The 25644-nt window shown below is 42.5% G+C and overlaps 1 protein-coding gene across 2 annotated transcripts in view; it reads right to left on the reverse strand.

Annotated features, from left to right (window-relative positions):
• Positions 1-25644, reverse strand: part of SOBP (sine oculis binding protein homolog) — a 161832-nt gene that overhangs the window by 51909 nt on the left and 84279 nt on the right. The window contains exon 5 of one of the 2 annotated variants that reach the window (XM_081033262.1): positions 13454-13549. The exons of the other annotated variant lie outside the window; for it this stretch is intronic. Within the exon in view, the coding sequence (XP_080889388.1) occupies positions 13454-13549 (96 nt within the window). The remainder of the gene's footprint in view (positions 1-13453; positions 13550-25644) is intronic. 2 annotated transcript variants of the gene reach the window in all.

A 25644-nucleotide genomic window follows, 5' to 3' on the forward strand; every position in this document is an offset into this window, starting at 1 on the left:
GTACGGTTAGTTTCACAATCTAAAAGGAAATTACTGCACTTTTTCATTGTTTGTTGAGTCTAACACTTGAATGACATAAGAATCAGACTACCAGAGGCAAGAGTGTGGCGCTGCTAGTTCCGGGAGCCACCAATGCCATCGTGGGCTCCACAAGAAGTGTCCCGACTGCAGAGTGACCAGAGACAGAGACAGCAGGGAGATAAGTGACTCTTACCATTCCCCACGGAGGAGAGAAAACCATTTTATGTATACCCTAATTCCTGTTGGAAGAAAACTATTCCAATCCTCACACACACATTGTACTTTTAGAAAGCATAATGAAAGCTAAATCTAAATTACACTAAATAGGTATATTAGCTCAGAAAGAAAAAAAACTCAGGGTACGCGGACAGACATTAGTCCTCATTTTCTGTTTGCATGTTTTTCTGCTGTAAGGGGCAATTTATTGTTCCACAGCTCATTTTAATTCTGAAATGACCTTGATAATCTGTGTAGGAGTAGCCCAACTCTTTCAAAGAGGAGTTCTAGCCAAGAAAGATGCTCTCTAGCTTATATGTTAACTAAAGGACATTTTGCTCACATTATTTTGGATTTTTGTTTCTTTGTTTTTAATTTTTACAACTGTAACAAGTCTCAAATGTATTCCAGACAGCTAAGTCAGACCAAAGGAAAAGTGATTTATCAAATCAATAATTGAGTGCCTAATTGACATATTCTGAAACTTAGGAGCCCATGAACAAAGAAGATGGCTAAAGAAGTGGGTGACAATGTTTACTACTCAAAGAAAAGTGGAATTTTAAAATGGTCAGGTAATCAGAATAATCAGGGAATGTGGGGTTACAAAAAATTTAATTTGGGTGATTAACTAGCAAACCCTTTTTGTGTGAGACTCCCCCCAAAGTCATTTTATATTAATTCAATGTTCTAGCTTAGTAAACACAGTATATTCGATAAAACGTGTTTTCTTCAATGAAGACCTTGACAATCTTTACGGTCATTACTGGATAAACACGAGTTCTCCTTCTAATGCCCTGTGCACATGCAAGGTTTAAAGAATAAGCCAAGTCCACACATTTGAAAGCTATGTATCATAATATTTTTTCTCTTCATTCTTAAAAAACAAGGATTCCGAATCCTCATGTGAGTTTTTATTTATTGGCTTTTCCTTCTTTCTCTTAAAAGCTGAGTACAAAAGAGGGATTTTTTCCCCCTTTGTTAGTTACCTTTTATTGAGTACTTGTTATACGCCAAGCACTTTATGTGAATTATCTCCAGCTTTTACAGAAAATCTAAATGGTGCGTACAGCTATTATTTCTGTTTTACAGATGCAGAAACTGACCTTCCCAAAGCCACAAAGCTAGTAACCACGTAGCCAGGAAGTGGACCAACCCTGTGTGATTCCTGGACACATACACTACACTGCCTCCTCGGTGCTGTTTTCTGAGGGGAGGGGTTCTTGCATTCTTGTTAAGGGAGATTCTGTCCCTCTTTAAATTATCCAAATTTAAGAACCTTTCCCCCCTAGTTTATGTTTTTACATCACACGGATTCCTGAACCATTCTGGATCATCAAGACGTTAAACTTTAGTTGCTTGCTTCTAGTTTGATCTTGTTTTTCCTATTGCACACAACTAGCTACTCACTTAAGACTGTTATCCAAAATCTAATTTTACTGGCAAATTGGATTGAGATGAAATCTTTGCCAGTTATTTATATTAACATGGTCATACAAATGTGATGACCAATATTTTTGGACAATCATTTGCAGTCTCTTTCTCGCCTTTTCAGCTGTGAGAAGCCTTTGTCCTCAATACAGTGTGCCTGGCCTGTTTTAAGTCCCTCTAGAAAGTTCCCTGCTCCTGCTCCCGTCCTCTACCATGTGAAAGCTCCAATTTCATAACAGTGTTTCCTGTTAGGCTCAGGTACCTAATACAGATTCCTATAGCTCCAAACACCAAATGTAAAATTAGCTGCTTGACTCTCACTGTTTTTATTACCGTGTTTCCCCGAAAATAAGACCTAGCCTGACCATCAGCTCTAATGTGTCTTTTGGAGAAAAAATTACTATAAGACCCGGTATTATATTGTATTGTATTATATTATATTATATTATATTATATTATATTATATTATATTATATTAATTATACTATATAAGACCCGGTCTTATAGTGAAATAAGACCGGGTCTTATACTAATTGTTGCTCCAAAAGACGCATTAGAGCTGGCTGCTCACCTTCCTCACCATCATCCCACCCACAGTCTTCTCTTTCTCTGGGATATCCTCTCATTCCGCACCCACACTCCAAGGCCACACCTCCTCGGAGGATCGATTCCTGATGACTCCAGCCCACGATCTTTTCCCCATGACATGACCCCTTCCTTCCTCGTTGTACACATACTACTTAATCTGTGTTTCTAGTCTCTAATCACCGCACCACCTCATCTGGCACTTTACCATACACTGGAAGTTCACTGTTCTAATAAGCACAGCTTGTCTGTAAACTCCTTATGAGAAGGATCCACATTTTATACTTTGTTTGCACTGCAACATATGACTTTGTAGCACTGGGGAAACTGAAAGAGAAATATCTTCAAAATCTTGGTCACACATAACCACCGACTCATATTAATTCCACTTTTTGAAACGTGTTCATGACACTAAATACCTAGATTTGTAAAAAGACTTTAAATCTTTATAGATGTTGTCTAAATGCAGTGCATACAAAAGAATAAGTTTGAGATTTAAAAAAACAACAACTATTCAGACCAAATAAACCAGAGAAAATATATCTCTTGAGAAAAGGTCTTTTTGGTTTGAATTATCAAAACCGGCTGTCTCCATTGATGCAACTCAATTTTCAAATTGACTGATTTGATGACAGTCAGAACATTGTTTAAACATCAAAATGCTGAGGAAAAATGAAAATAAAAATTCTATGACAACTTTATTTTTCCATGTTATTTGTATGTATTCATACGTAAACATCAAATCATTGTAGAAAAAATACTGTATCAATGACTGAGATGTTAATTGCCATAGGCTGATAAGCACTTTTGCATGCTCTAGGTTATTTTCATTTTCCTTTATATATGTATCCACATTTCTAAATAGGATTTATAAATTTGCCTTCATGGATTGTATTTTATATATGTGTATATGCAATGATAGTACATATTTTCAAAATTCAAGCTATTGAACAAATATGTAAATATTTTTCTAAGCCAAAAGTGGTATTTCGCTCCCTGAGAGTATCCTTACACATTTATCGGACAATTTGGAAGTCAAAAGTACCACTGACTGCAACGGCTACATGATAGAGACCCCCAAAGTATTTCACATATCTTCGCAATCTGGATTATTTTTCATGGGAAGGCCTTATCCTATCACATGCTCAATATTTAAATATTGCCTCCCTTCCCATCTCAGGCTTTGACACTTAAAAATGTCTACACGGTATTCCCCCTCCCTGTTTACACAAAGACGTGTATAATAGATCCTGTTGCAGTATCAGAATCAGGTTCACATTTTCCATTCAAAGGAAATCAAACTATATTGAGATGTGAACACTATGAAACAGCAGAGTATTTCACATAATTCTGCTTAGGGTGTGACATAACCTATGCACGCTAATGTCCTGAATGTAGATTATAAAATGTACAGTGTAGGAAACGCACCTATGTGCACTCATGTCTCCCCTATGCTGGAAACATCTTTAAGAGATGACAGGAATGGTGATGATGATGGATTAGGGCATCCTAATTGATAAAAAATGTCCTTTATCCTAATGAAATCTGTAGCTTGTTCTATCGGAAGAGAGGGGGAGAAAATCATTGCTCCTCTACCCATGGAGCTTCATGAATTTCCAAGAGAAATATTGATAGATATGCAACCCAACCCAAAGTAGAACAGTAAGCAATTTTCTGGATAATTCAGGCAAACGTACCACTTATTATTTGAATGCTGGCTTATCTGGTGTGTGTCTTCACTGGTTCAACAATTCACTTTGAAAGAATTAGCAAAGCCCTCTCTCAGCTCCATTGAAGAAAGACTCTACAGCAGTGAAAGGCTCAGCCAAGCCAGCCCCGGGCCAGCTCCATTCCACCCTGTCAGTGGCTGACGCCTTGTCCAGAATCAACCTGGCACCTTTCCTTTTGACCTGAACTAGAGCCCGGGCGGGGGAGTGCTTTGTACGCAATCATTTGACAAATAATTATTGAGTACCTACCTACCTCCACAGCTCATTGCATCTGTATCACCACTGCCTGTTAAGATGCCATTGATTTACATCAGTAGGGAAAAATTCAGCCAATTAAAAAATGGGTTTTTTTAACATTTGTAATATGCAATCAACTGTACTATGCGATCCCATTTCTGAGATGTTAAATGTGAGAGGGGAAAAGGGCACCGTAGAGTCCATCAAATACAGTGTGGGCCATCGTGGTTCTCAGACGTACAGCAAGGAAGGACAAAGCTCCTGCCTCACAGAGCTCTCAGCCAAGAGAGTCTCCTCTGGAATTAAAACAGGATGTCTCAAACCTCATGGTACGTTGTACGTGACAGTGCATAGGGAGGAGGAGCTGGGAAGAAAGCCCTCCAGGAAAGCCTGACACCTCAGAGCAGGGGAGTAGGAAATGTATGAAACACACGACTGTGAAAGACAATTCGAGCCAAATGCAATGAGAAAATACATTTTAAAACTCTTGTTTGCCTGAAACTCCTCATTTTCAGCTTAATCATGGGTTTCTATCTTCCTTCTTCCCTTTTAAAATTCCCTCTCACCAGTCCCCCATCACCCTCACATTCCCAGCTCCAGTTTCTTGCCTACTGTATTATTCACATATGTCATGCTTCTCAACTCCAAATATTTTTATACCTTTTCCCTTTTTCTCCCAAGAGACTTCCGTTAGCTTGTTCTTCTAGCCATAAACCAAACACATGACTGAATATGATTAATATTAGTTCTGGCCGGTTACTTGTGCGATTTTATATTGATAATTGACATCCTATCTGATTTTCTGGTTTTGCTTGATATATGACCTAGAGTTTCCATGCAGCCATCAGAGGTGAATTCTCTTTGGTATTTTAGGTAATTGTTCAGTTCTAGCAATTAAAACAATGGGAGAGAATGTGACTGACACCTGACTCCCTTATGCTACTCAATGGCTAGAATTCTCAAAGGTAATAGATCAGTTCACTCCAAGGAACACAACTGTACCAAACCAAAAGAGGCCAAGCCTTTTTTAAAATGGCCTATGATCCTAAAAAGAATTAAAATCTTTAAAAAAAAGAATTAGTACTTATCATACATAATCTATTGTTGTCAGATTAAAGAAAATAATACATTCAAATACTTGGATCACATTGAAAATGTATTTTCTGTAGTCTACCAAATTAAACAGCCTATACTTTGGTTCCTTCCCCCCTCCCCCAATTTATTATACATTGGGAAATATCAAACATGTCTTTCTGAATAAATTCCCCTTCCTAATATTCCTATTGATGTTTTTTTCTGGCTTCAGAAGTCTACCAAAGAACTATTATTATAAAAAAGCTGGAAAGAGTGATTCTGAATTAATTTCTTCATTCCTTCATCCCACAAACACAGACTGAACCCTTTCTCTAGCCCTAGGATGGAAAGATGTATCAGACCTGCTCCCCACACCGAGAAGGTGGCTGTGTGTCCTGGTCTGAACTCAGGTCAAAGAAATATGGATCAAACCTCAGCTCTGTGACTGCTCCCTAGGTCCCCTCTTCTCCCCCGGGGGCAAGGAATGTAACATCTTTGAATTTTAACTTCCCCATCTGTGAAGTGGAAATGACAATACCTACTTAGCAAATTGTGGAGATGAAAGGGTCTTAAAAAGAGCCTATCAGGACTGAGGACAGCGCCAGGCATGCTGAAGGCACCCCACCAAGGATGGTGTCCTGTCTCCTTTCCTTCAAAGAGTCCACCTCCATTTGCTACTGAGGGTATTTCCTCGTGTAGATCACATTTTTCCTTTGCATGTATTTCCTTTGTTGCCTATTTCTAAGATTAATAATGTTACTATGAAATGGTAGGGAAGGGTAAAGAGGTCTTGGATCATGCAGAGTGTCTTCCATGAGAGTTACATTTCTACAAAAACAGCTTGGCTCTAAGAATTATCTGCATAATGTATTTTGTCCCTCTCACTCTTCACAAGGAAACTGTGGTGTCTGCGTGCGAATGTGTATACTTAAGACTATCAGATAATCTGTTGCTAGAAAATTTGGCCAAGTGATAGTCTGTGATGTGCCTGAAAGTAAGCAACCGTAGAAGAAATAATCATAATCACAACATTGATTGATTACGATTTGGCCAACTGTTTGCCAAATACTGGTCTAAGAACCTTAAGGGTATTCATGCAGTTAGGCCTCACTCCAATCGTACTCAACAGCTACCATTGTCCTCATTTTACAGACAAGGACACAGACACAGAGAAGTTCATTGATTTGCCCACGGTCACACAGCCCGTGGGTGGAGTGGTGGAGATTCCTGAATCTGAACCAAAAAGCCTGGCTCAAGATTCCAAGCTCTTCACTACAACCCCCTACGATTTTTTAGAAGTTTGATTCTCTTCCGAAAAGTGCTCCAACATTGAATTTCCTCACAAATCAGCACGTCTGCTCTGCAGCCAACGGGCATGTCTGGTGCCCTCAGCGTAAATAGGCCACTGGATGGATGGTCAAGGGTTTCTCTGAAGTTCTTTGTTCTAAATTAAAATATTACATATGGGCTTCTGTCCAAACCAACAGGGAAGAGACTCTAGTCAAGTACTCCCAGCACCTGCCTTAAGATTTTGTTTACACTAATGTCACCTTCTAGCTCCATTTTATTGGTCGTGAGGCTACTGCTTAGAAAACTTTTAAGCCAGGCATACTAAGTGCTTCATATACATGATCTTGTTGACTCCTCAAAATGACCCTGAGAGGTAGGTACTGTATTTATCCTCATTTTGTTGATAAAGACGATGATGCTCAGGGCAGTTAAGAAACTTGACCCGACTGCACAGCAGCACATCTGCAGAGCAGGAGTTAAGGTACCCACTCTGATCCACCACACCACAGTGTGTCTTGGAGAACACATGGTCCTCGATCTCTCTCTCTGGCTCTAAGACCCACCACACTTACTGTGTGAGAAGCCATCATGACCACCAAACCATTATGCCTCTGACCTTTTTGTGCCATGGCCCTGAAATCAGAAAGGCAAAGATCTCCATGCCTTGGAAAAGGGAGCTTCCAGGGACCACAAGGCTCCAATCAAAGGGGCCCCAACCCCAAGAAAAGGGCAGGGCAGCATCTGGGGAACTTGAGCCCTCCTCCATACCACTTCTCCCCCAAATAAAGAAACTAAAAAGACAGAGTTAAATAGGGTTTGCATGGGTGGGAGTTGAAAGGAGATGGCCTATTGGGGTACAAAGGGTCTTTGTACAGGACTAGAAGGCTCTGAGCCATGAGACCAGAGCAGCAAGGGGAGCCAAGAGGCTGAAAAGAAAGAGAGAAGCAGCAGACCCAGCTGGGGAGCAAGATGAAACAACAGCACAGATGAAAACAGAGGAACGTTCAGGTGAGATAGGACAACTCAGGCAGAATCCACTCCTTCTGACTGTAAAGTCTAGACGCCCTTGCTGGAGAGTGTTATTGTGCTACCTTTATTAGAAGTGCCCTTGCTTAGTCTCATACTGGTCTTTCTAAAAAGTTCTATTTTTCTAAAACATAGTTCAAAAACCTGTAGGCGCACAAGAATAGTCCCCGACAAAAGGGATCTGGAGGGTGGGTGGAAAGAATGGTGGGCTAGGCCAACTCTCTCTAGACAGCAACCAGCCCCTAGGGTTTTCTGTGTCATTTTACACTTTGGGGGCTTTTACAATTACTCTGTCAGGAAACTGGTACCCTGCATACTACATACGCACATGTCATACGATATTTTATTTGACGTGATGGGAGTCCAAGTGTGTCACCAGGAATTTTAATTCTCAGCACCTGTGCTACTCAACTGTAACATCAAAGAAACTGTATAAGTTCAAGTTGAGCTGGGACATGAATCTGGCTTTCGGTAAGGGGAAGGTCTAGTTAATTGTACCTATTTTGAAAAGCCTATCAAATTTCTAGTGAAATGTGGCAGTTGCTATCACCTTTGGGTGGCTCTCATTAAGTCTCCATGATCTAATAGGACAATCCTAGCAATAGCTACTGATGACAGAGATCCGGGATCTCCCCCCCTTGCTGTGATGGGGCCAACATGTACCGATGAGTTGGGCTGGACTGCGGAGATCTGATCTTGTTTTTAAATAAACACATTTAGAACCAGGGACCTGAGAGCAAAGAAGACTGAAGTCGTCACTGGCACTGTGGTGTGTTTTTCACCTTAAGGGTTTTTTTTAACTGGATCTGACCATCCACGCCTTATAAGGCTGTGCCGAGCAGGGAGAGAAGCACACACTGCACAACAGGCGCCGTTTGTTTTATGTACATACACTCCCAAAACTCCAATTCCCAATTTAATCAGTGTCAATGGATTCTTTCTAGCCAGAGAAGTGGGGTGCTACGGGTTTTACATACAAACAAACAAACAATTAGCTTCACAATACTCCAGCAGAATAAAAGGAGGGTAGGGGTGTGGGTAGAGGGTAAAGGGATAAATGAAGCAAGATAAAGAATTGATCATTGTTGAAGCTGAGTGATAGGTAGATGGGGGTTCACTATATGACTCCCTCTACTTTTGTGTATGTTAGAAATCTTCCATACTATTTTTTTTAATCCCAGAAGTACTAGGCATTTCCATGAAGCATAACTATTAACATTTAGACTTGCCAGGACGGTATCAGGTGCTGAGACCTCTGCGAAGGGGCTGGCCTGCAGGCTTACCCCTTACCCTTCCGGTGCTCTCCACTCCAGCCAACTTCCATGACAACTGAGGCGTGGGTCACCTGGCCTGTCCCTTCCCACCGCCTTGCTTTTGTCCATGCGATTTCCCTGTGCCTGGAAGGCCCCTTTCCCTTACACCCCAGCTCCAACTATCAAAATCCAACCCATGCAAGGCCTGGATCAAAGGTATACCCCTTCGTTAAGTCTCCAATCACTGCATATGGAAGTGATCTCTTCCTCCTTTGTGCTCCAGAAATTTGTTGGTGTTCTCTTGGGGCACAGCTCACTGTGTAATGATAAAAATCATGAGAATAACAAGAATCATAATAATAACAGCTAATATGTACTGAATGTTACTGTGTACCAGGCACTTTAAATATGTCATCACTTTCAATCCTTACAATATCCTCTGAGGTTATTACCGTTTACTATTACATTTTACAGATGAAGATCTGAAGCTCCGAGAGGTCCAAGAGGCGAAATAGGGATCTAATGTGAGGTGATGCCAGATGTTGTCACCATAAATTTTAAGCCTTTGTACCCATAATCCCTAGCTATACCACCAGCGTGACACAGTATAAAGTCCAGCTGGGGCAAAATTCTAACTTTCAGAAAGACCTGAGAGCCCACCTTCCTGATGACTACAATGCTGTATATGCCAAGTCCTCTTACTGAATTGTAAGCTCCTTCAGGGAAGGGATTGTGTCTTTTTCAATTTTGTGTCCCCCACCAGCACTGGGTGGTACCGTGCTTTCTACATAGAAGATGTGCAATAATGTCTTGTCATCTGAACCCTGTACTAATACAGAGCAGTGCTGTATTAGCCGTTCTGATGAAGGTCTATATCCTGGTCTTGTAATCTGTCTGCCCGCACAAGGAAATGAGATGGACAAATGAGCCCACAGAACTGCCTAAGCATCTCTCCTCCCCACCATGTCTGTTGACAAGGCCACAATACTAAAATAGTTTTCACCTTCTCCCTACACAGGCATCGTAAGTGACCAGAAAGAATTCTTCCCCATGCTATTTTTATTTCGCCTCCCAGCTGTGGACTCCCTCTGCCTCCCTCTGCAAAACCCCCATTTCTCACAGCCTTAAGAAAAGCCAAAAAGGGAGTCAGACTTTGTCTAGGTGACGACTCAGGAATCTGGAACTGAGGGAGTCAGGCTGATTTCCCCCTGCAGTGTCCTTTCTCTTATTTCCCTTTCAGACTTCCTAAACCTGTTTTCTTTCCAACCAAATTACACTCCATCGTCGTTGCTGTTCTTTGACTATATTTTGACCTTCTTCCTGAATGCATCGATGTTCTCTGGACAGGTCCTAAGAACACTTGGGGAATAGGCTCAGTTGCCTTCAGTTCCTGGCCCCAAACCCTTTCAACCTTCCTCTTCTTGCCACAGGTCCCTTCCCTCCAAGGACCTTGCTTATGCTGTATTTCCACAAGGTCCTACTTCCAGCTGGCTTTCAAGAACTGAGGAAATATTGGCTGATGAGGAGATGTCAGCTCATAACATGATCAGTCTTCCTCTCCAGCTCTTAATCCAACTCCCACTATCGATATGAGCATTTTAATAGAGGAAATGCGAAGGCGTACTAGTCCCAAAAGGATGAGGCAATAATAGTAAAGGCAGCAGCGATGGAGTTGAAATATGGGCCAAAGGCTAGTCACCATGGCTGGCTCTAAATGTTCCCTCTTCCAGGTTCTCATAAGCCATGCTGCTGTTAATATGTGAATTTCCTGCAGTTTCTTTTATTGAAAATTATCTGCCTTAGTCATAAATTTAGATATGCCAACAAAATACCCTGGTGTGTGTGTGTGTGTGTGTGTGTGTGTGTGTGCGCGCGTGTGTGTGTCCCTATCAGTGAAGAGATAGATGAGGCCACACAGAATTGTAATATATCATGTAGTACTCAAGTTTTATCTGTCACTCTTCTTGACAGCCTTGCATTTTCAACGTTAATAAAAAAGTATAAGGTTGCTGCTGCACAATCATCAACCAAAGAATCTTGGCCACCAAGCTAGATATTTAGTCGTCTGTGTTGTATGTTAAGTGTGAAGGCATATATCACTGTTTGGGGCTTAAATGGGAAAATCAACACCCTACACGAAACCTACAGTTGCATAGCGTATTTTTCTATCAGCCAATGCTTTCTTTGTCAGTGCCTTCTGATGACACACATTTGTGTATTCCAGGCATTGATTTTACTTTGCTTTTGTTTAAGTTCCTTAATACTCCTCCCTCTTCCAAGAAGCAGAGGTTGGTGGTGTGAGGGGAGGACAGAGGCAATCAACAGTTAATAATAAAGTCGGAAGCGATGTCTTATCGACCTGGCCGAGGCACTTTCTGTCAGCACCTGCGGCTCAGTCTTAGCCTCCCAGCCACGAACCCCTGATCACTTGGGAGCCTAGAAGTAACCTGTGCCCTCAATTCTTTCTCCCAAGAGCCATCGGCACCCTCCACAGGGCTCCTCCACTTTCTACCTCCCCACCCTGCTCCCTCACTGCTCTTGCTGCAGTGAACCATGCAAGATGGCAGAAACAGCCTTAAGCTAAGAAAGCACTTTGGACGGATCTTGCAATCTTCTCTCATGGACTCTTTCAAAATTTGCTCTCAGCTGCACTAAGAAAACTCCAAGGGCTTCCTATTTCTGTTTTAATAATAAACAAATCTCTTTCATATAGAAGCGTAAGTTTTCAGTGCTTCATAACCAGCCAAACACCATCACTTCTCCTGCAGCTGAAAAAAATTAAATTTCTCCTTGGAGAAATAAGCTTACATGTTTTTTTCTCTTTATTCTCCTTTTTCTTTTATCGCAAGAAAGTATGCTGACCAACATAAAGCATTCTAACAGTGACAGAAGAACAAAGATTGCACCAATCTCTCAAAACTACTGCCAACACAATATTGTGTTTAAGCACAGCAATGACTAAACATGTAATTTCTCTAAAGATAGCTGGAAAAGATGTTCACATATACGTTTTACTTCCTCCAGTATAAACTGACCACAAACCAAGACTCAAGCACAATCATTTTTCTAATAAATAAGAAAAAAACAAATATGGCATATCACTTTAAACAATTTCTCTAAATATAGTAAGTGACTCCCCCAAAAAGCATTTTTATATCAAAATATAGCCTAAATGGCCCCTATGGTCTTTTGCTGGATAACCGTAGTTATTGAGTGAAACATTAGCACGGAATTGAATGAAAAGGGTTTCTCCAAAATCAGTAATGCTAGCAGGCCCGGAAGTTTAAGATATCTAAGATATCCTATAAGGTGAGTGAGTTAACTTTTCAGGGGGAAAAAAATGTCTTTACAAGCAGCGCATTTGCCTGCGGACTGGTGGGATTGGTCGGTCAAAGGATGAGTGGTGCTATTGTAACCGTGCAGACTGCAGAGCAGGGAAAGGAGTTTCTTGCTGTCAACATATAACTACTGTGGCTAGAATGAGTAAGAGCTGTATTCTTCTCTCTTCTCCTGCTCTTTGGACACTTTGTTTTTTAATGGACAGTTGGTATCAGAGCTAAGTCCAAACACGGTTACATGTGGGATTTTCTAATACCGAGACCTGGCAGAGCTGCACTGTGTTCCGCCAAAAAACTAAACAGAAATGAGACTACCTCAAAATGTAACAACTGAGCATCCTCATTCTCTTTCAGTGTTTTCATTTAGTTGGAGCAAATGTTTTGCTTTAATGCAATTGAAAGGAAAAGAACATTTAGGGACAACATAGCTAGATCCCTCATAAAGCTTCATTTTCCAAAGCAGTGTTTGAATCTCTAAATAAATGACAATTCATTCTCTGTTTACTTTAGGTAAACAGAAAATGCATTGCGGAGCACTCATTTTCAAAAGCTAATCAAGAACATTAGGTCCCAACAGATTCATTTAATAGAAATATAATAGGCATTCCTGCTTGCTTTTCATCTTGTCTCACTGTAAATGCTAAAATGAACAGCAAATTAACCCTGCCTTGGAACAGAGGCCCTGTCACAGCTGATACCCTTTCTCTCACGACTTGTAAACACCCTGCATCCTGTCGCTGCTTTGACTTCTACATAGGAGAGACGAAAGTGCTTGATTGAGTTTGGCAAGACAGTGCAGGAATACTTGAATTCTAAAGGGAGTACTGCGTGTCAACTCTGCTATCTTTCCTAGCAGAACAAAATTCTACCATGTTGTCTCCTAAAATAGTGTACAATTAGGAAGTAGGAGGAGGTGGGGGTGGAATTGTTTTTTTCCAAGCTACATGTATCAACTGTCTTTCTCTATATTTTTAACTTTACTAGCCATTCTCCAAATGGCTGCTTATAAACTACTATACAAAACAAGCTAATAAAGACAAGGCCATCCAAGCTCTATAATCAGATACAAAAGATTTGCAAACAATTTGAGATCTTATAATTAATATTCAGCGATATCAGAATTAGCATTTAGAACTCTATACAGAAAAACTATAATACTTCATAAATTATTGTAATAATGAACAAACCCTTTCAAAAACTGTTTTCACTGTGCTAAAGTAACATTCTAGACTTGTTGTAAGTATATTATTCTTACAAGTAGTTCGCAGTTATTCTTGAAGGCAAGCCTTGGAGTTTCCTTAGCATAGTGCTGCTGGGGAAAATTTTCAGCATGTCCATCTTCATCTCTAGCCTGAAGGGAAATATAATGGCCTATTTAGGGACTTACAAATAATGGAAGAAAAAAAGCTAAAAGCATAACAGCTCAGATCATTAAACAAACGGGAATCCAGAAATAACAACATTATTAAGAAGTTTGTTTAAATACGCAGTACGCCTTTTAGATATCAAAATTTGGGATTTATTTTTCTTTACGTTGTTTAGTTTGAACATGCAAATTCATTGTGGTGTAATCTTTAAAACGATATGAAGCAAACCAAAATGAAATAATTTTGTTGGAAATTACCACCACTTAGTCTTCCAATGATTTTGGTTACATATTTAGGATTATATGACATACATACGTGTTTAAACTTTTTGGCATGCTTAAGCAATCTCTAGATAACGCACTTTTAAAAAATTCTAATAGCAAGGCCATACGAAAAGCAATTTGCATAGTTATAGTTTGCATTGTAATACTATTAGAGATAAACTGATTCCCCTCAATTTTTAAATAAAAATCTGAAAGGAGCAATGATCTAGTAAGTACAATGACTCTTCAATCAAATGCAGTGAAAAAATAGATTTAATTAAGAAGCTGCATTAAAAGTTACTGGTTATTTTGATCTACACTGTTAATTAAGAAAGCTGAAGTTTAAAATGGAGACATTAACAGAACCCATCAGCAATACCGCTTGCACACAGTCCTCTTTCTAATCTCCATCGGTTTCCGGTTTGGAGTTGGAGAGAAGGGAGAGGTAGGTGAAAGTAGGCACGTCTGCAACACTCATTAAACCATTCACTTGGGTGACTCTTGCACTCCGCTCTGCTCTCATCTCTTCTTAGCCCTGACTGCTCTCTCTTTCCTGGCCTCCTGAAATTCACAGCTGAGCTGTCTCCCTCACATATGGCTTGCATATAATTATGCATATTCCATTTTGCACTGCATTAAAATGATGAGCTCCTGGCTCCCTGCCAGTTGATTTTAAAAAGCCCAAGTGAAGGAGGAAAAAGGAGAGAAACACAGGGAGAGCCGCACAGGAAGCAGCAGGTAGTTCTGTCTGCTGTCTCTTTAGATAAGATGTATGTCTGGCACCGAGGGGACAGCTGAGAACAACCTGTTGTGATGTATGGATGGAGGCAGAGAAAACAATAAGCATACATCTGTGGCATCGCGATGACAGCGCTTATGTATTTTTTCTCCTCTAATAGAGTGAAATCTGCCCGCTGACAAGTATCACTCAGAACTCCTCAGCTACACTGCGGATTGTCATTTTAGAAAGGGATCCATAGTTTGTACATTTGAGAATGTATAGCTTGTTTTTAATAAAGTCTACTGCTACTTATTGTAGGGTGGGACCTGGATGGAATTTGGAAGTGGTATGTCATAGGCAGTAATATTTGGGTTTCAGGAAGTTTGTGGAGGGAGAGATTGCTCTGTTTGGGTTTCATTTTTTGAAATTTATGAACAGCTCTGTGATTTGATGCCTTTTTATTGTACCTTTCCCCCCTACCAAATCAGAGTAAAATTAAAGCGCGATCATGGGATTGGACCATATGTGACAGAGAAAAAAGCGTAAGCATTGTTTGTGTCCAATGGCTACCAAGGCACTGAAACCAGTGCTTTCTTCTCACTGCATTAGTTCTAGCCTGCAGCTCCATCAAGGTTTAAATGAATATAGCCTTAAATGGGCCCCGTTTTAAAGTGGAGTGTATAAATAAAAGGCAGCTGTAAGAAAGCAGTAAGAGGCCAATGGGCAGTGACAATGTTAGATTCTTCATAACTGAATCTTAAGCCACTTTTGAGGTATAAGTCTTTTGAAGGCAGGGACAATATTTATTTTATCTTTCTTACTCTGCCATGCCCAGTACCTTACTCTTCGTTGGTAATTAACGAATATCTAAGTGATGGGGGAAAAAACAAAAAACATACATGGATTGTAACTAGACCCTACCATGAACAGCTCTGTAGAAAATGCTACCTCAAAATATGCTAAACTTGTTGGGAGGTTTATTATATTCCTGATGCACTATGATACATATGCTTGGAAACACACTTTGCATATAGTTTACAAGGACTACTATTTACATATGTATGTCTACATTCAATATATATGTATCTTGTGTATAAATATTCATAAGGTAGAATATGTTTATTATGCATGTACTATGTATACACATTCATACACACCAGATGCCTGGGGATATTTTCAACATTAGTGGCAAAAAATACATTCATTCCATTTACATGTAAGGTCCTCACAATGCTTTTTGTGTTTTTAAAGGAGAAAAAAATAAGATTTGAATGTGCTTCCTCAAAGGAGCTATAGATTTCATATAAAGCCTCATAATTTATGAGCAGCAGTGGAAGAGAAAGGAGAGGGTAGTTGGGGAGATTGGAAGTGGAGAGAGAAAGCCAGAAACTTGCTTCTTTATTGAGCTGTATATTTGCCTCTGCATCAAATTCCCATGGCCCTGAGAATGGTCTGTCTCTGACAATCAGCTTGATTCCAGAGTCTAAGGAACTCCATCGGCCAACCATTCACTGCGTTTCCACATGCCCCAGAGATGGAAAAAACAGGATGTTCAAGAAGACCCAGCACGATCACCCTCACATCTGTGTGCACACGTGCAATCACATACCTCTCACCCAAGTGATTCCCTTTGCATGCTGAAGTTTTTTGAGGTAAAATTTTAAATTATTCTTACCGACTAAGTTAAGATAATTGCATTCATCTAAGACAGTAGTTCTCCACTCTGGCTGCATATTAGAGTCACCTGGGACGCTTGTTCCTTTTTTTTTAACATATTGGTGCTGAATGCTCCTGTCCCCCCAGACCTATCCAAGATTCTGATTTAATTAGCCCAGGGCAGAGCCTGAACATGGGTGGTTTTTTTTTCAAAAAAGCTCTCAAGTGATTGTAATGTACAGCAGGGCTGAGAATCTCTGATCTAAGGGGAGTGCCTACTGCTATAAAGGGGAGACTCTTGGCAACACTGACAGAATGTTCTCTAACCACATCCCAGGCCCACTGGAGTGAACCCTATGCAACCCTACGAGGATGGAGGATGTGGCCTGAGGTGGGTCTTACTCTAAAGATTCTAGAGATGGGCCACCCTGGTGGCTCAGGTGGTTGGAGCGCTGGGCTCCTAACACCAGGTCCCCGGTTCGATTCCCACATGGGCCAGTGAACTGCGCCCTCTACAGCTAAGATTGTGAACAACGGCTCTCCCTGGAGCTGGGCTGCCCTGAGCAGCCGGAGGCTGGTGTGAGCTGCCATGAGCTGCCGTGAGCTGCTGAGTGCTACCATGGGCTGCTGTGTGCTGCCGCGGGCTATTATGTGCTGCCATGAGTGGTTGGCGGCCAGCATGAGCTGACGGCAGCCTGCGAGAGCTGCCGTGAGCTGCTGTGAGCAGCCGACCAATGACCAGCCACCGACCGACTGCCTCAGGTGGGAGCGCAAGGCTCATAACACCAGCATGCGCCAGGGAGCTGTGTCCTACACAACTAGACTGAGGAACAACGGTTTTAAGTGAAGTGGGAGAGAGCAGAAGAAAGGGGTGGGGGGAAGATTCCAGAGATTACAAGACTAGCTACTTGTGGGCAAAAAAAAAAAACACAAAAAATTACTTAGTTTCAGTTTCTGGTGTAACAAATAACCATAGAAGAACTACTAGACCACTTCCTCCAAAAGGCCTTCCCAAACCTCTCTAATCAAGGCCAATATCTCCACTCTGCTTTCTGTTAGACTAGACACAGGTGAACCCTTCCACTGGCTCAGTTGACTTTGGGCTCCTTCACTGGACTGCAAGCCTCCCGGGGGCAGGATGGCGTCTGGTTCTCCAGCCCCAGCCACTACCTGGTGGCATGGGCTCCGTTATCATGCCATAGCAACTTGGTGCCAATGTTCAAATCCAGATGAACTTCCTTACCATACATGTCGAATCATTCTGAACGTTTTACAACCTCTTCTATATTGAAGTCAGTGCCATTCTGCACCTGTTCCCTTTTGGGTGGCAGACAATGGCATATCAAGGGGACGGAGTGGACAGAGGGAATTCACAACCCCTATGAGGAGGGGTAATCGAACCCTGAAGATGTCATGGTAATTACAGAAAGCAGACCAACTTGCAACTGATTTTACTGGTGTCCTTAAATTCTCTATGGATGATGCTTTCTCTCACTGCCTGTCCCGGGGCAGACTACCCCTCTGCCAGCTCTTGGTATCTATCCACTGGGACCAGGAGACCTAAGTTGATGTCTGACTTTGTTCTGGAGTGACCAGTTCTGACAGAGGAATGTCACGACACATCATGATGAACTAACTCTCTCCATGGGTCTTATGCTCAACAGCTTTATTCTGACGAATATGCTAGATATGTATGCCCACCATGGGGAAAAGAAAATGGGAAACTATTTTTCTGTCTTTGACTACAAATGTGATTGTCATACCAAAAGTGCATTTTTGACCTATTATTCTAAGACACCTACACTACTGCCATAAAATAGACATAAAACTTAAAATCCTCTGATTAAACTGCAAGGAGGATTTCCCCATCTTGCTGCTAGGCATGCATTCATTCTCACATTGCACCTAGTATTTGAATAAATGTTAGATTATGTGAGAAACTTAGACCAATTGCCTCTCTACTTCAAAAATCTCTGGCTTAAGCAAACTTTGTATTCATCTCTCTCTTTCCCCGTGAATCATCACTACTTAATTGCACTTTGATTCTTACATACAGGAAACTTTAGCTCTCTTTCAAAGAATTCACTTCTTCCTTTGGGCCAATGCCTTAGAGCCATGTGCCTATTCAAGGGAGATCAGCATTCTTTCTCCTCTGGAAGATTCCTTTAGAAAATGTGGAACCTTCTAAAAACAGCTCCACAGACCTACCTACAGGGGGAAAGTGAGATGTTTGTGACAATGAAAAGGTTAACATTGTTGCCACTTAAGTAGAAAGGTAATGAGGCTTGGGAGTTAACACCTCCCTGCAATGAATGAGAGTTCACACCTCTTGTCACTGTGATTGCTGAATTTCTTTTGGAAACAAGAAAAGGTTCTGCCTGGACTGAGCTGGGAAGAGCTCTGCAGAGCTTCCAGACTTAGCTTTCCAATGCTGCGGCAGATGTAGCACATGTCAGCTCTCACATGTGGTGTCATTACCAGACTTGGGAACATCAAAAATAGTGCCTCTCAAAATTGTGGGAATAAGTTTAGAAATGAAGACATGTAGAGGAAAAAAAATTATAAATAAATTTTTGAACCAGGGGTAATAGAATTTCTTTTTCAAAATGCAAGATAAAAGCATGTGGACACCACTTCTGAAAACTCTTGGAATTTCATTTTCTGATACCCCATTTCTGGTCTTTCCTTCCTTTGTCAAATGCCTACACACATTCTCTTGAGAAAACTCAAAGAGGAATAAATGGCAGCTGTGACATGCAGCCTTTCAGTGTGCTGTGAACTTGAAATAAAGGCCAGCCCATTTTCTTTGCCCCTCAGTGAAATTCCCTGGGCTGTAAGAACATAAGGAGGCCTACGGAATAGCTCCTGCTTCCAGTTGAGTTATTGCCCAGTTAGTTATTCTTATCTTGGTGCCCCAACTCTTCATGATTGAAGCCTCACTTCCCTTCAATGGAGTTCCCATCCTTTACCCCGTTTTCTCAGGGTAAAACCAGAGTCCACCTCTCTTCCCCACTTTTCCTGGAAAACTGCAGCTCCTTTATGAAGCCATTCAAGATTTCCTCCTCCTGGTCCTAATCTGGGCTCAGTGCCTGTATGTATGTCCATTCCATCCATCACATTGTATTATGACCATCTCTGCATTTGCCTTCCCCTCTAATCTGTGAGGTCCTCCAGTACAGCAATTGTTCTATTCAGCTGCAAACCTCTGGAGCCTCATCTAGTTCCTGGCACACTGGATGGGCTCCACAAATGGTGAGTGAATGAACGAATGAATGAATGGTTCCTTTTCTTTAACCCTAACATTCTGCCCCGCATTCCGGTCCCTAAAGTCAAATATTCTGACCCTGGACCTCAGGAGTTCTCTCACACCTGAGTTTCAGCAGGCCTCTGCCAGAGCTCTGGCCTCACCTGCATCACACCTGGACCTTCATTGATTATTCCATGCACTTCTGCTGAACACCTGTTCCCTCCCATGTGGTGAGACACGAGGGTCTTAGCCTCACTGCAGATATTGTACTCAATTCAGACTTTGGCCAATAATCCTTCTGTCCACATGTTTCTCTCTTCTGCCTCCCACCTAAACTGCCCTTTGCCTAACAAAAGTCAGTCTAACCTCTGGTTTTTGTCTCACCCTCGAAAAGTCCACTCCTAGATTAACCAGCCCGGTGCCATGCTCCCTGTTTCTGATTTCTCACCTAGTTATTGTGCCCAAGTCAGTCTGGGTGTAACATGGTGTAACTCATCTTGGGTATGACTGATGTCTTATCTTTCCTACCAGACTGGACGCTGCTTGAGCGTTGAGACCATGCATTATGCATGAAGACCCCATGCTCAGCACAGTACCTTGTAAACAAACAATCCTGTAAATATATGTTGAATGGATTCTTTAACCTTCTGCTCTTCCTTAAACCTGGGCCCAGAAGTGTTTTCTCTCCACTCCGAGCTGCCTTCCTCTATAAATGGATGCCCCTTAAGTATGAGTTGTTCCCATGCAAATATTTAAGTCACTAAACAGCTCACACAGTTGCACAGCTGTGCACAGGACTGTGTGCACGCCACTTGCACAGAGACCTTTCTCCTGGACAGAGGACTCCCACCCACCACTGGGCTCCCTGCTCTGGAGATACCCAGGCACCAGAAACACGAATCTGATCCATTCACGTTACTACTCGTCTTTGCATTAGATCCCTTGACCTCTCTTTGAATAGCTTGTCATCGAAGATTGACTCTGCGATCCTGAAATGGTGCTATTTTACTTTGTTCTTTTAACAAAATGTACTTAAACGCCCATTTTGTATGTGGGCCAAGGGAGAAGCTGTTTCTCCAGCAAAGTCCTTCTGAATTCTCCACCCTCCTCAACGGGCAGGCAGAGGGGCTCTCCCCATAGCCCTTCAGGCTCCTCTGACAGCTCACACGTCTCTGACGGATGAGATGGACTGATTGGCTGCAGCTATTTTTTCACTCCCTGCAAACCCTGTATCATAAATTTTTAATATCCAGTTTGGAGTCTTCAAAGAATAACGGTAACAAATATACAACATGAAGATAATGGGAATCGAATCATGTTTATGGCTTCCATGAGCATCTCCTTAAACGATGTCAGGTCAGAACCACTCTGTGCTGCCAGCGCTGGGGCTGATATCCTGCCTGATTAATGGCTGTCCTTACTCAGGGCCCCTAATGGACTGCATGACAGTTATGGCAACAGATTCCACATCAGCTTGAAATACAGCTACCACACAAACAAAAATATATCATGCTCGTCCCAGCACATTCCAGCTGTGTCTGGAATAATCAGAGCCATTGCTAAGTGGTTCTGAAAATCTTTGTTTTTGCTCTTCATTTTTCTAATCTGTTTTTCTTTTATAAGAAAGGTGACCCTTCTGGATTTATCTTGCACTGCTCTTTGTGAGGTCACCTGAATGTCTTTGTTTGCTAAGAATTGTTTTTTTAAAGGGACTACAGGGAAGGCCCAGCAGCTCGGGCACGGAACCCCCTTCCTTTCTATTCTCCGAAGCCTCACACACCGCCATTACATCCCAGGCAGCTTCTGATTATCCCAGGACCCTTAATCCATGGTGGATTATCCAGGTTCCTTGGTGGCTCCCCTTTCCCCACCTCCTGCTTCCGCCCACTGCTCCCCTTTTGGCTTTTCCACTATTCATTTGCAACTATTACCCAGGGACCCATGAAGGGAAACAAAAGGCAGGGAAACACCGATGATTCCACTTTGTTACGAGTTGGTGCCTATAAAATGTTCAAATAATTGGCCTAATCTAGGCATTTCAGGTGGTACCTTTATTCCAGCTCTCTGAAATCATTAGGCAGAAGGGGCTGGACTCATGTCTCTATGTACAGACCTCATGATGGACCTGAGAAATTAGAGATAATGTGAAACAGGCAAGAGCTGGCAGGGGACTCCAGGACCCCATCTGTAAGTCTAGGAAAAAATCCAGACATTACGGAGGAGATTTACTATCCACAGGAAGTCTCCCCAGAAATAACCTGTTCTCAGATGGGAATAGGAAACTCTAGACTCAGATGAAGATACTGCTCTGGATCTTATCAGGGATTTACAGTAACATCTAACTAACATTCTTATGGCTCGTATGTGTGCACCAAACACCGTTCTAAGTGCTTTATGTGGATTAACCCATTTAACACACACGCCCATACATATACCAAAACAAAAACAAAAACTTAGGAGGTGCATACTAGCCTGCATTTTTACATGAGGAAATTGGAGCACAGAGAGATTATGTAGTTTACACAAAGTCACACAGCTAACAAGCTATGGCACCAGTCTTCAAACCGAGGCAGTCTGCCTCCAGGGTCCCCACTGTAAACTCTGATGACCTACTATCTCTCTGCTAGTGGTAAAAAAAAAAGGAAAATGAATAAAATCAATATAACTTGACAATATTGATGTCATTAGTTTTTAAATATATATTAATTAAGGGAGGTTTTTTGTCATTCTCTGGTTTTAGCATTCTAAGATTGAATACACCAAGGAAACCCAGAAAGGCAGGTGTGAATGACAAATATAACAGAAGGGGGCATGGGGAGGTCGGCAAAGAACCCGGGAACAGCGAGCCCAGAGCAAGCACAAATCACCGGGTCTCTGGCACAACCTGCTGGAGAGGGTGCTTCAAAATTTATAAAATCAATTCTTCAAACACAAACCTCTCTAGCCTGATTCTTGCTAAATAACCCTAGAATCACTGATCACTCACCTAAGCCCATCAATTCCAGAAGGACACATCCTCCTGGGCTCACTCAAGCACTCCGATCCTGTAGCAATTTCCTTTGTGCATTTCTAAAAGCATTATCAGTATTATATTGTTTTATTAATCTCATAGATGCTGCTGTACACACTACACAGGACGTCTGTGTGCCCTGTCTCATTTAGTCCTGGCACCCTGGCCTACAAACGCAGACCGTGACTTTGGTTAACGTGAGTCAGTTCATCAAAGCCACCAAGACCCTTAAACAGATTGAGTCCCTGTAACTTGCCCAGCTGAGAAACTGGCCTGATTCTTCAAGGGTGGGGCTGTGGGGAGCCAAAGGCCAGTTCACCAGCCTCTGTTCAACACCACAATACACCCTACTACTAATAATTGAGACAGAGCAACAGTCATGCAGCCCTGATGATGTCAATGGCTAATAAGCTAACTTGGTGGGAAGACGACGCCAGAGGCTGGGTCCACGGCCCTGCGGGAGCGTTAGCTTGCTCTGTGTCACAGAACAAACCCTTCACCGTGACCTGCCACATCACACTGAGATGGGTCTTGCCAAAGGGAGATGGAAACCAGAAAACATGTGAGAGGATGTGGATGAAGCAATACACACCTCTCACCACTTACAGAAGGAATAGCTCAACGGGCATCCCCCGGTGATGGCGGTCATGGGGCACCAACTGAAACTAATGGTCTCCTGGAATCCATTTCTAGTGCTGAGATCAAGGACTTAAATCCTGAATTAGCAGCCATGCTTGTCAAAAATTATGATGTCACAACTGTTATCTGTAACAAAGGTCCTCCACTCAGCCCAATTTAACTTTCTTTTCTCCCATCAGCAACTATACGGAAATGCCATCGGCAGGGTCCGGATACAACAGGGTTGCTGTGTCTTCTCTGCATGGTTCACACGCTAAGCCTCAGCCCACCCCACCCCTGGATGCCCACCACCTATAAAGTGGACCTATCGATGCCCCAAGGTATTCTCAGCAATCACCCTGCACTCTTGTTATTGGTCCCTACCAGCGGGGCTTGAGCTCACTTCCATACCATTCCCAGCTCTCGACCCCCACCCATGACCCTGGCCCTGCCTTGGGCCCTTTGCTCTGTACACGTGGCCTGGCTAGCGCCTGCTATCCCTCGTGACCATAGCCTTGGACCAACTCTTCTGGTCCTACACTCTGCACAGCCCCAGGAGGGTCACCTTGGTCACCGCTTGGGCCTGGGACAGTTTTACAGTCAACATCCTATAACGACACCCACATACAATTTATCTTAAAGAGTTATTTTGTAAGACGTAAAAGCGAGCATTATGTAATGTGTGTCAAGATCTGAAATTGGCCTGAACCTTAAGAAGACAGACCAGGAATTAGGAGTAAAATCCTGACGGTTACTGAGCACGGGCCACACAAGCGGCCTGACCAGTGTGGAGCGATGTCGTGATTTATGCCAGAGGAAGTGGGCAAAGGAGAAAGACAGGGAGACATGGCCATTCACTTTGCCTCTGGGTCGTTCAGAGTGGGAGGTGGGGACGTGACTCTGAGCAGGATGGTCTTCCTGACAGCTTCAATTATGATCCACGTGCCACGTGACCTGTTAACAGAGGCTTAAAGGAACAAAGTCTAAGGTGCCTTGTTTCCAAACCCAGGTCCAATGGGCCTCTCTGAGGAGCCAAAGGCAAAGATCGCAGCAAAGGGGCTTCAGAAATAACCTCTGCTCAAACGACCCTCTCCGGAGTCTTAATTTTAAATCCCAGCTATTCTGCTGATGACGAATGGAGATAATAAAAGGTGGAATTGTGGCATGTTTAAATAGGAGATAATCACTAGAGCAGAATTTGGGGTTGAAGGAAGAGTCTATTGAAGCCAACAGCTGAGTAGCAGGTTAAGGTCCATTTTTAGGTGGACCTTAGTCATCTAAAAGTTTCTCCTCTATCACATCATCATTATTATTATTATTTCATTATTATTACATTTCTAGAATGTATATTTTGAAATCAAAGACCAGGTGACAAAAGACAAGAAGTTACCTGGGTTTTCACATCATCTTCCCTTTTAGTATAATTGAGAACAAGGAGATAGGGTTTTTCTCTGCAGCCCTGCACGCCTGTCTGCTCCATTCTCTCCCACACCCAAACTTTCTGGTCACCAAAATTCCCAAACTATTCCAGTTCCACTGCACCCTGATATCTCAGTTGTCTAATGTGGTTCTAGATCTGAGGTAAGTGGGAGGCACTGGAAGGAGGTTCCCAGGCCACATTCTGGACCCCAGTGGAGAGAATATCACCACTTGGCAGAAACTTTCAACTCAATGATTGCTTCCTGGAGCTGTTACTACAAAGGAAGAAAACGCAACACAGAAGTCCCTTTGACAGTGACATTAAGATGAAAGTTTGTGCTGTGGGAGACGCCATGGTAAGCATTTTGTGGACTTTGGCTCATTAAAGCTCCCCAAATCCTTATGAGGTCTAGATGACCATTGCCATCTCCATTTCTCCAGCAAGGAATGTGAAGTGTAGCGAAGTTAAGGAACTTGTCAAAGCTAAAGAGCTTATACTGGCAAAGCGGGGCTCTGAACACAGGCGTCACAACACCAGAAACAGGCTCGTGACTCCTACATCATACCGGCTCTTCAGCCTGTGGCACAGGCAGCACAGGAAGCTTGGCTGATGGTGAGCAACAGAAACTGTAGGTTTTACTAGAAGGCGGAGAAGTCATGGCTCAAGTGTCCCAGTGGGTCCTAGCAGGGGGGAGGAAAACCTTGCCTCTTGGTCTTCCCTCTTCATGGTGATGCACAGATGCCCAGTGCAGCTCCCACGGAGGTGAGCACCACCCTGAGGGTCAATGCCTTGAAGGTCAGTCGACTGGGCCAAAGGCAACAAGAACACAGCCAAAGGCTGAGTGGATCCAAACCCTAAGCCCTCCAGGAGAAAGAGCAATGGCCTTTCCAAGTATTCTGTACTTGAAAAGAAGAGGGAAGGATGGGAAGACAGGGAGGATGGGGAGTACACAGGGTGATGGAGTGTGCTGGGGGAGGCGGGGATACCAGCAGGAGAAACTCTGTATGGAGATGGGGAAGACCACATCCCCGAAAGGGACACGCTTCTCACTATGGGGGCTCCTCATCTGGAAATCTTATATTCCTGTTTCATTCACACAGCCTACAAGTTAAAGGTTATGAGATTCAAAGATGGGAGCCTGAAT

Source organism: Rhinolophus hipposideros (assembly GCF_964194185.1).
Source record: "Rhinolophus hipposideros genome assembly, chromosome: 3".
In the NCBI taxonomy this organism is placed as follows: Eukaryota; Metazoa; Chordata; class Mammalia; order Chiroptera; family Rhinolophidae; genus Rhinolophus; species Rhinolophus hipposideros.